At 42.0% G+C, this 12008-nt stretch overlaps 1 protein-coding gene across 1 annotated transcript; it reads right to left on the bottom strand.

Annotated features, from left to right (window-relative positions):
* Positions 1 to 9075: 9075 nt before the first annotated feature.
* Positions 9076 to 10026, bottom strand: LOC102880876 (olfactory receptor 11A1). The gene has a single exon (XM_006919805.1). It carries the CDS (start codon positions 10024 to 10026, stop codon positions 9076 to 9078), a length of 951 nt encoding a protein of 316 aa, XP_006919867.1.
* Positions 10027 to 12008: the final 1982 nt, after the last annotated feature.

Below are 12008 nucleotides of genomic sequence, written 5' to 3'. Positions count from 1 at the left end.
TCAGCTGTGAGATACAGAGCAAGTCTCAATCCCTCTGCTTCAGTTTATTAATAGTATGATTAAAAAATAACATTAATGGAGCCACTTTAAAATGGAGTTGGAACTGCCATCCCATCAGATACCTTGTGTGTCTCACAGCTCGAACCGTTAGAATGTTAAAACTGGGCAAAATAACCCGTGGACTGAGCCTAAAGCAGCGTTGTATCCCAACCCACCATTTATGAAGATAATAGAAAAGCAGACATTATGACTACCAGACTGAAAATTAAAGACATTCTTTAGAAGTAGCATCACTCTGTTAGTTTATCTGCACCTATAGAAAACCTTTCTTAGTTTATTAACACCCATGGAAATTTCTTCCTTCTATGTATGTGATTGTTTCCCCTCCTTTTCTCATAAATACCCCTTGCCTTCACCTCCTAATCAGAACACTATTTGGGTCTCTGCCTGAATCAGTGATTCCCAAATAGCTATTCTTTAGGATCTCAAATAAACACTTGTGGCCTTTTACTTTGGCCCTTTATTTTTAGGTCGACTGTAACATCTAATTATAACCCTACTAGATAGTTACTGTTATATCCCCATTTATCGATGAAAAAAACAGAGGCTCAAAAAGGTTAGATAATTTGTCCAAGATTACACAACTAAGAAATGGCAGAGCTGGGACTCAAAGTCAAGGTCACATAGTGTTTTAGAAACACTATGACCAGTAGATTTTGAAAAATATGTGTTCAGTTTTCACTCTGTTGTGTTTACTGGGATTTTCTTAGATTGGTAGGATCAAGGGACTAGATAATAACCCTAATGGATTCCTAGCCAGCTGTGAACTTAGAACCAATCACTGAGTCATAGTGGTTTCATCCAATAAATGAAGAGATGGACACTCCATAGCATTTGACTTAGAAGCGTGTGTCTGGGAGAGCTAATGTTCTCTCTTTTCTTTCTTCCAGAGATGCTCAGATTCTGGAATAACCTCTGACCAGTGCTGGCTTATAGGAAAGCCGAGTTAAACAACGATGAAAATGTCCTTTACTGCAGAACTTGTCAGTCTTTGATATTCCCTTAATATTCTTTAAATATGCAGATTTTCTCAAACTTATTTGATCATAGAACAGTGTGTGTGCGTGTGTGTGCGCGTGCACGTGCACGTGTGTGCACGTATGTGCTTGTTTTTCCCAGGGAACAGTTTTTCAGTGTAACTGCACCTTAGGAAATGCTGTTATAAACTCTCCTCATCTCTGCTGGCATCAGTCTGAAGAATTACTGCCTCTCACTTGGGGCTGCGGTCACATTGACAGACTCCTGAAGTGGAGCTGATGAGGAAAGACTTCTTGCTTAACTCACTTTTTCTGTCATCTCATTCATCCTGATGGCTTTAGTTGCTATTTCTCTCTGCCAAAGATTCACAAATTTGTATGTGCCACCTGATCTCTCGTTTCCACTCCACACAGGCACTTGAAGTCCATTGTCCAAAATTCAGCTTAGCAAACTCAGCACACTCCCACTCAAACCTGCTCTCCATGCCCCCATTACCATCTCAGGAAAAGGCCTGACTAGCCCCCCAGTTGCCCAGGTCAGAAACAAGGTGTCTTCTTAGGCTACTCTCTCTCTTAGAGCACCATGTATTATTCTTAAAAAATGATTAAAGAAGACAGTTTAGGTGATACAAACAAACTTTATTTAACCCTTCACAAAGCAGACAATCTCCATTTGGAGTACTGAAAAATAGGCAGAAAGTAGGAAGATTTTATAGAATAAAGAATAAAGAAAAGGAAGAGAAAATTAGAAAATGTCTGATTGGCTGGGGCCACATAGTCAACTTCATTTGGGGTGAGAAGGCCCAGAGTTGGCTTCAAGCTTGGATATTGGCTGACTGGACATACTGCATTTCTGGTCAGGAAGAGCATTTACAGAGACACAAAAGTCACCTAAGTTTTGGTTTGTTGACATGGTACTCAGGCAGGCATGGCTCTATCTTGTGCCTAGAAAGTTAATTCAACATTATCGACCTAGTCTTTTAAATTATTCTGTTGCCTAAATATTTTGTAATAAGGTCACTTCTCTCCAACTCCAGAGCTATTATACCAATCCTTATCTCTCGCCTGGATTAAGTTGATCATCCTCTTTCTAGATCAACTTGGATGTTTTCTCACTCAGCCCTAAAGAGGAGAGCCTTCTAAAAATGCAAATTTAATCATGTCACTTTCCAGTTTAAAACTATTCAATGGCTTCCCATAGGTTTTCAGCAGCTTCTACTAACTCCTGACACTATCAGCTGGTCAGTCTTTCTCCATCTCCACTCCTATTGTCTCGCCATACTGGATAATGAATTCTTGTAATTTGCTTGAACAAATCAGTCTAGTTCTCTCTCTCTCTCTCTCTCTCTCTCTCTCTCTCTCTCTCTCTCTCAATCTCTCTCTCTCCTCACCCCCAACCCCCAACCCTTTCCTCTCTGTCTCTGGAATGTTCTCACACCTCTTCGCCTGACTAATTCCCACATATTCTCCATTTCAGTTCTTTCAAGAAGTCTTCACAATTGGACCAGGCACCCATTGCCAATCAGCATTGCTTTATCTTTCATTGTTTTCATAATTGTCTGTTTTCTCTACTAGACTCAAAGCTCTGTAGGTAGGTTCTCTGTTATTCTGTGTATGTTGAATGACTGTGTTTGGCAATAAGAGTTGCTCTGTAAATATTTGAATAGCTTCAGGTAGTGTGAGGCCTGAAACTTGGGGGAACTAGAGATTTGGGAATGGAGGAGAAAGTCAGAGAGCAAGATAAGTAGAGTGAACCTCTGTGGAGGGAGAGTGGTTATTACAGAGGGGATTTCAGGAATATCAGGAAGAATATCTCAAGACAATAGTTACTTGTGGCAGAAATGGATGACCTTTTAGTGGAGAAAACTTTTTCTTTAGTGTTTTCCTCTCCATCATCTCATTGAGAAGGGTCGATTCAAATGCTTGACAACCACAGGTGACTGTGGCCTGGGAGTCAGGAAAGGATGGAAAACTTATATCCACTTAGACCCAAATCTATAAGATTTCATTGAGAACTAATGCTGTTTCTGACCACTCCATTTGGATATACGAGAAAAATAAAATGAAGAATAAGACAACATTGAGGCAGCCCATGTTGTTGAATAATCCAGAAGAATTCTCAAAAACTTTGAAAACAACTAACTTAGAGAAGGAATCTAGCAGAAGCTCAGACCTGTGGTTTGGTCTCAGTGCATGATGTGTTGATCAAGTATTGCATGTGATAACAGAACCTGGGAGTTTAGAGACCTGCAGTTGGCCAGATGAGGAGTGGGAATACAAATTATAGGTGCCCCATCATCATGCAGTAGCACCTGCCAAAATGCATCTCCAATGGATAAAGCCTCATACAGATACAGAAAGATCATTGGGTCCTCATTTAGGCCTTCTCTTAAAGCATTCTAGATGAGTGAGTCTCTTTGTCTTATATTGAAAGTAGTTACTATTGAAATATGAGAAGAATGTAGATGGAATTCCCAAGCTTTTTCCAGCAAGTTACTTAAGCACGCAAGAATATTAGAGTTGTGGAGGCGTAGGTGCTTGTGAGGATTATGAGGTTGGAAGCTTCACGTGGAAGATTGAAGTTAATTAGTACCACATTGGTTTTGCTTATGGATTCTAAAGTTAGAGTTTTGAAGAGAGTACAATAGGATATATTTTAAAAGAAAGTTCTTCATGTAACTTGTTATTATGAGTTCTATCTTCATATCATTTGGATATATCTGAAATTTCAAAAAATCATTCATATTAAGAAATAAATTAAAAATCGTGGTTTCAGAAATTGCATATATACATTTTCTAGGGCCAATCTCATTCTTAGGGCCTAAATTAAGTAGCCATAACATATCACGGGCATTATGTAAAAAAGTGCTGAACCATTTGGCAGTATGGCATCTAGGACCATAGTACCGGTAGGGGGCTGCCATGGATGCAAGTCTGCCAATCCACGTCACACTGGACATGCCCAAAGGCAAGGAAGTATTGTGATTGGTTAAGGTAGCTATAATAAAAAAAAATCATATTGTCATAGTCCACTTGGGCTGTTGTAACAAAAGTATCATAGACTGGGTAGTTTATAAACAACGAAAATTTATTTCTCACAGTCTAGAGGCTGGCAGTCCAAGATCAAGGTACCAGCAGATCCAGTGTCTGGTGGGAGTCTGCAACCTGGTTCGCAGACGTCTGTCTTCTCGCTGCATCCTCACAGGGTGAAAGGGGTGAAGGGGCTCTCCGGGGTCTTTTCTGAGGGCAGCAATCTCATTCATGAGGGCTCCATCCTCATGACCTCGTTATCTCCCAGAGACCTCCGCCTACTAAGACCATCACATTGGGGATTAGGTTTCAACATATGAATTTGGACAATACAAACATTTAGTCTGTAGCATATACTCACCCAGAAGAGGAAAACTGAAATATGGAATCTTAGAGTTAGGAGTATGATGTATTGGACATAACAGAGAGCTGGAAACCAAAGGGCATTCACAGAGATACCTCAAGGAAGTCATTGGACATCTCAGAGTCTTGGTTTCTTTTTCTGTGCTGTGGGGATAATTTCTACTTTATAGCCAAATGAGAAACTATGTGAAAAAGCTTTATAAGACTTAAAATATGACATAATGTTGGTATTATCCTCAGTATATTCCTTAGAAAACGATTTTCAAGATTTTTCAGATTTAGAGCCTAAGACCAAAGAGATTAAGAGGCTTGCCTCGAGCCTGTCACTTAGATAGGAACTAAGCAGATATCACACCCCTTAGCTCAGTGGTTAGGAATAGGTCAGACTCTAGGAGGTCACACAAGGAGTAGTCTCATTGTGCTGCAGATTCTTAATTTCTGCATGAAAGTTGTGACTCTCTCTTATTAAGGTCCCATCTTCTTTGTGCTCATGTGGGTGCGGATCAGTGAGAAACCTCTAAGATTGTATGACACTGTGGACCAGGCTATATGGGCTTTCTTGTCTTCCTGCCTGAGCTCAGAGAGGGCATGGTGACAGGTCTCTCTAAATATGGCTACTCTGTGATGACAGAAGTGTCTATGATCTGCTCCCCTAACCCCCTCAACCCCCATCCAGCCTGGACTATCCTCTCTTATCCATCAGCGAAGGACTGCACAGCCCTGGGACAAGAATCAGGAACTCATAGGTCGTGTGGAGCCTTCCTTCCTTTTACCTCTCCTCGGAAGGGATCTAAGTCTGGATGACAAGAGGCTTCTTTTGCAGGCCAACCCGCTCCTGAGCCTCAAAGAACAAATATGTCAGGGTGTGACCACGCTAACTGGGGGTATCCAGTGCCCCCACTAGGACAGAAATCCTTTGTAAGCCCAGGAAAGTAACTGACAAGTGTTGTAGAAGAGCAGTCAGTTACAGAGATTCAGAGGCTTAAAAAATGCAGTGCAGGTAACTGTGACCTATCATCTACAGACCATCTACAGAGGCTGGCCAACCGAGAGGCTGTGGCCTTCTGTAAATATTCTCTCTTTTTCCTCCTTTTTGTCAGAGCATACCAACTGTTCCTGACCTTATAGGACATAAATGAACCCAAACATGACCTCTGTATTTTTGTGTATTTTTCCATCAGGGAAAATAAGGAAAACTATAATGAAAGTCCTAGTAAAAAAAAAAAAAAAGGGGGTGTGTGTGTATGTCTGTGTATACATACATAGTAGCAAAGTCTTTATTCAAATAAGGTTTTAAATAGAACAGCAATAAATAAGATATATAAAAACAGAACTGCTCTGGGAGCACAGGGGTGGTGCTCAGAGGCCACTCATCCTCTCCCTCCCTTCTGTGGCTTCTTAGGTACCCTTGCCCAACTCTAATAATAGAAACCCACTGGTCCAGGTGACTGGACTTCTGGGTTCTTTGCCAGTGTTGGGGTTTATTTTCAGTTGCAGGACCAGGGCTGTGGTTTCTCCAGTCCTGCAGACCTCACTAACTTGGAAAAAGACTCCCTAGACTTTGTGTTTTATTACCATGTCTCAGTGGAAGTAGGAGGTCAGTTCTACACCCAACAGCTCCTCTCCCCTTTTGGTAGACTGGGACTTGTGGCTTCCTGCAGAAGAAATAGTGGGGAAATGTTTTCCCCAGTGATAACAATTGTGCTGGCCACAAATATTCTGAGGCTGTTGCCGGATTGGAGGTTGTGAGCTTGTAGGAGGTGCAATGTGGGGCTTAAGGGTGGCAGAGGACGGCAACACTTGGGCATATGCCTCGATACGCTAACACTTCCTCTTAGCCAAATATAGCAAAACTATGATTCTACAGGCAATTCTGGCATACACAAGGGAGTTCCTTATGTGTCCCTGGTCAAGGAGAAAAGCCACTGAGCTGGTAGGTAGCGTGGCATATGGGGAAAGGCCTAACCTTAGAAACAGAAGTATTAGATTCTAGTCTTCATTCTGTAATTACCCAGGGAAAGTCCACTTAATCCCCCAGCAGATCACTTCCCTATCTGTGAAAGAAGATAGACTAGCTAATTCATACATTTTCTCTGGGTCTTAAAAATTCTGAATATTTATTACTTTATAATATAAAAAATGAATTTCACATAATGGTTTGGCTAGGACTTGGTGCAGAAGGTGGAACTTAGAAGAGTTCCAAGAGCTTCCATTTCCTGAGCTCTTCCTAGGGGCCATACAGTGCCCTGGACATGTTTTCACGTAGTGGCAATGTGAGGTGGGCATGGCATTACCTCCTTTACAGACGAGAAAAGTGAAGATTGGTGAGTTGAGGGAACTTGCGCACACTGCTAGAAAGTGGTAGAGCCTGAATTGACAACTTGCCCATGACACAAAGCCTGCTTCCTATCCAGCCGTCCAGCTTCCCCCAGAGCTAATCTGACATGAACACTTGCCACAGGTGAAGCACCAGTGGATACTGAAAGCTGACTTTGACTTTCACCAGGGTATCGTTAGATGATCTCACGATATTTTTCTAGTTTACAAGAGGAGCAAGAAGACAGCAACTCTCTCTTCACAAGGCAATGCCCGAGAACGTTTTCAGATACCAAGCACGGTCTCATAGGTGTTGTTTCCCAGGCAGGGTTTTACATAAGCCCCATGAATGGTGAACATAATCTCTTTGCTCAACTTGGGAAAAAAAAAAAAAAAAAGAGAGAGAGAGAGAGAGAAGAAAGCTTCAGGAGAAAAGTTAAGGCATGAGATAATCCTATCCTTGGTGCTGGGGGAGCATGATTTGTAGGAGCCAGACAAGGAGGCAGGCAACATCCGAGGGTACAATGCTGACCTCAGCTTCTCTACTCTGAAGACAGCTCAGCTCTTTAGACTTGCAAAGAACACACACATGCCCACCACACCCTATGTTCTAACTATAGAGAGCATGTGCCGGAAGGGAGGGGAGTGAGTACAGACAAAATCCTAGCAGAGGGCCTGGCAGGAGGTGGCACTTAATAAATACGAAGCCCCAACTTCCAACTGAAACTGCCACCGTAGCAGTGGGGGAAATGGAGCACCGCGGATCCTGGCATGGGTCCTTGGCCTGGCCCTATTTCCCCAAATCTTCATTTCCCGCTTCCAAGTCCTAGAGTGCCAAGGTAGAAAATGCTTTGTCTAGGCCAAATCTACTCCAGAGAAAGGAAGTAAAGCTCTATATTCCTGATGTATAATTAAAATCTTATAATTATTATTACTATTTTTATTTTTTAAATAAGTTTATTTTTAGAGTAGTTTTAGGTTCTCAGCAAAATTGAATTAAATGGAAAGTACAGAGATTTTCCACAGAACCCCTACCTACGACTGCATAGCCTCTCCCACTATCAACTTTCCCACCATAGTTGTTCCTTTATTATACCTTTATTACAATCAGTCAACCCACATTACCCTGGTTCATCGTGTCCACCCCAAATCCATAATTTACATTAGAGTTCAGTTTTGATGTTGTTCATTCTATGCATTTTGCCAAATGTATAATGACATATATCTGCTATTGTAGTACCATACAGAATAGTTCCACTGCCCTAAAAATCCTCAGCGTTCTGCCTGTTCACCCCTCTCCAAACCTAGCCTTTGGCAACACAGATCTTTTTAATGTCTCCACAGTTTTGCCTTTTCCAGAATGCCATATAGTAGGAATGATATAGTAGCCTTTTCAGTTTGGCTTCTTTCACTTAGTAATATGCATTTAAGTTTCCTCCATATCTTTTCATGGTTTGCTAGCTCATTTCTTTTTAGTGCTGAATAATATTTCATGGTCTGGGTGTACCAGTTTATTTTCCCATTCATCTACCGAATGGCATCTTGGTCGCCTCCAAGTGTGGGCCATTATGAATTAAGTTGTTATAAATATCCATGTATAGTTTTTGTGTAGACACAAGTTTTCAACTCATTTAGGTAAAAACCAAAGAGTGTAGTTGCTCATTCATATGGTAAAAGTATGTTTAGTTTTACAAGACTTTCAAACTGTCTTCCAAAGTGTCTTTACCATTTTGCATTCCCACCAGCAACGAATGAAAGTTCCTGCTATTCCACATCCTCGCCAGCATTCGGTGTTGTTAATGTTTTGGATTTTGGTCATTCTAATAGGTATATACTGGTCATCTTATTATTTTAAATTTTGAATCGCAAGTGTAATTTTATATTTATATATGCAGTTTTACACTAGTTATTTGATTAATGTTTGTCTTCTGCTTATAGAACGTGAGCTTAGTGAGAGAAAAGACTGCCTGCTTTTGTTTGTTTATCACTTAGATGTAGTACAATGCCTTGGACACAGTAGATCCTCAATAAATACCTAAATAAATGAGTGACTAACCTTACCAGTTCATTTTGGATGTGAGCTTTTGCATACAAGGATCCAGGTCTACTAAAGATGATAGAGCAGGATTGGACATGCTTAGACCATTCCTGGGACACCAATTCGGCAGAAGCTGTCAGAACTCAGCAATGTCCACAGCCATACTCAGAGGCATCTGGTCATCTGGCTTTGGTAGCTCCTGGTTTAAGTAGCTGCCTTTTATGTAGACTCTAAATGACTCAATCCAGTTCATCAGCCCTCGGACAAATATGGCTCTCTTCCTTTTTTGCTTCATCTGAGGAAACCTGGTTTCTGACTGAAGCACTTCTTCAGGGCTTCGTGGATGTCTCTGTTTCTCAGGCTGTAGATGATGGGGTTGAACATGGGTGTCAGGATGGTGTAGAGCAGAGAGGACCCTTTGTGCCAGAGTCGGGATGAGTTGGCTGAGGGCACAAGGTATGTGGCAATCAGTGTCCCATAAAACACCGTGACCATGGTGAGGTGGGAGGAGCAGGTGGAGAAAGCCTTTTGCCGGCCGGTGCCAGATGGAATTCTTAGGATAGCAGCAAGGATGCAGGAATAAGAAGCTGTAATGAGGAAAAATGGGATGAGAGTCACTGCAGAAGAGGTGGCATAACTGATGGTCTCAGTCAGTGAGGTGTCCATGCAGGAGAGATGAACCAGAGGAGTAAAGTCGCAAAAGAAGTGATCGATTTCATTGGGTCCACAGAAGGTTAATCTGGACAGTAGGGCCATAGTGATTGCTGTCAGGAGGAAGCAGCAGAGCCAAGAGCTGGCTGCCAGCCCAATGCAGAGGTGGCCAGTCATAAGCATGGGATAGCGGAGAGGTTGACAGATGGCCAGGTAGCGGTCATAGGACATCACAGCAAGCAAAAGACACTCTGTTGCAGCCAAGGATCCAAAGAAGTAGAATTGTGTCAGGCAGCCAGCCACAGAGATAGTCTTCTGTTTGGCTATGATAATCAGCAACATCTTGGGGACAATGTTGGAGGTATACCAGATCTCCAGAAAGGACAAATTCCCCAAGAAGAAGTACATGGGGGTGTGGAGGTGATGGTTGAACAGAACTAGCAGGACAATGAGGATGTTTCCAGAAACAGTTAAGATGTAGAAAAGTAAAAACATCATAAAGAGGAAAATATTTAACTGTCGAGTGGAAGAAAATCCTCTTAGCACAAATTCTACTACTGATGATTGGTTTTCCCAAGACAAGTTCACCATGCCTTGGCTTCCCTTAGGAGCATAGCATCCAGTGATGGAACATGCAAACTTCGGAAAATTCCAGCTTACACGTAGGACATGGACTGGTAATAGATGATATTCATGCCTCACTCATGGTTTTGGAAGTTCTTTTTATTTGAGTGGAAAAGTATCATCCTTTTTTTCCAAGGCCTGAAATGGGAAACAAAATAATTTAGAATAAGAATCTGTGATCACTTCAATTCCCTGTCCCCTCCCTCCACCTGCTTCTCCCACCTGTATCTTCACTTAATCAAGAAGAATGTTAGGTTTTGTCAGTAGGAAATGGAAGAAACGGGGAGAGGAATACAAAGAGGAGGAAGGACAAAGGACAAAGAAAGAAAGAATCACCTTCTCTATGTACTATAGTAGCTCGGGGAGTTATGGAAAGAAAGGAAGAAGATCTAAAAGGAAGGTCGGCACATTCCAGAGGGTTTGTGAACTCTCTGGCAGGACTCAGCGAATCAAAGGCTCAGGAGAATCCTTCTCTCCAGGTCGATTCCTGTTCACCTTTTGGGAAATGGTCCCCATCATATCTATTATGTATTCCTCTCCTTTCAGTTTCTTAGTGAGTTGAGAGGTAAGCTTCTTAGTTTTATTTTGGTTTCCATGATACTCACAAGAGAAAATCATGTGAGCAAGACATTTGAAATTCTCAGATTCTGAGGTCAGGAGCCCATGCTGGTGCAAGCCAAGGGCAGGAGTGCTCTCTCTTACAATCGTAAACAGTAAAATCAGGCCATTGAAGAGATTTTATCTAGGCTGCAGTGAATGGAAAAGAAGATTCAGAACCAGGTGGCCTAAGGCACTGTGTGCAACCAGTTGAGTATAAGATAGCCTCAAGGTCCTTTGAGTGAGATAAGAAAGCCCATGTCTCTTTCTCAATATCATTTTGATTCAAGCCATATGTCTCACCACAAAGCTCAGGGAAAACATGGCTGTTCAGAGTTGGAGGCTGAAACCACTTTATTATTCTCAACCCTTTGTACTGGATCTGCACCCCGCTTAATTATGGAGGGTCCAGATTGCTGCAGTAAGCAAATGGAGATGGGAAAACCCACAGGCAGACACAGAAAGCACTGTGTGGGTGTATTAATGAGGTAGTTATCATGAGTAGCCAATAACCCTAAACAAAACCCAGGGGCTCTGCTTTATGAGTCAGAATTCGAACGAGTTGTTTAACTTTTCTGAGACAGTTTCTCATCTGTAAAATGGGATACAGGGTGGGAGAAGAACTTGTGCAAAAAGCATAAAAACACAAAGATTGGGAAATCACTGCTATTCTGGGCTGCTAATATTACTTAAGTTCACCAATTGCCTTTACTTTGAAGGGGGCCTTGGCAGCAAATCCCAGTTTCTTTTGCTGCATCCTGCAGACTTTGTGCATGTATCTTGTGAGAAATTAAGTTCTTCCTGCTTTTTTTTTTTTTTTTATCATACTAACAGCCTTGGGCAATACATTGATCCCATTTTTAAAATGATCCAGGGTCCTAGGTACCATCCTATGGAGCTCTTGTTCCCATTTTCTGGCTCACAGAACTAACCTGGAATCTATGTTGACAGATAATCCTGGTGCAAAGAGGATGTCCAGAGTCTTGAACTCACTGAATGGAGCGTGGGGGAAGCCGCGAAGAGAGGGCAGCTCTTCCTCCCTTGCGACACGCAACTAAGAGTCTGAGATCTCAGAGAGGGCTTTGGTTCTCACAGCACACAGATTTCTGGATCCTGCTGCTGCTGTTGGAGAGGGGGAGCATCCCCTTCTATTCTTCTTGGGTTCTTACAGCTGGACTAATAATAAGATTGGCACAAGACCAGATCAACAGGAGAGAAAGCGGTTCAATACATGCGCACAGGAGATCATGAAGGACAATGCTCCCCAAAGTGACGAAGCAGCCAACTTTTTAGGCTTTTTAGACAAAGAAACGATAAATTTGTGAAAAAATTGACAGGACAAAGGCACTTAG

Source organism: Pteropus alecto, unplaced genomic scaffold, assembly GCF_000325575.1.
Source record: "Pteropus alecto unplaced genomic scaffold, ASM32557v1 scaffold106, whole genome shotgun sequence".
NCBI lineage: Eukaryota > Metazoa > Chordata > Mammalia > Chiroptera > Pteropodidae > Pteropus > Pteropus alecto.
Note: the sequence above shows the minus strand (reverse complement) of the source record. Positions and strands in the feature narration are given on the sequence as shown.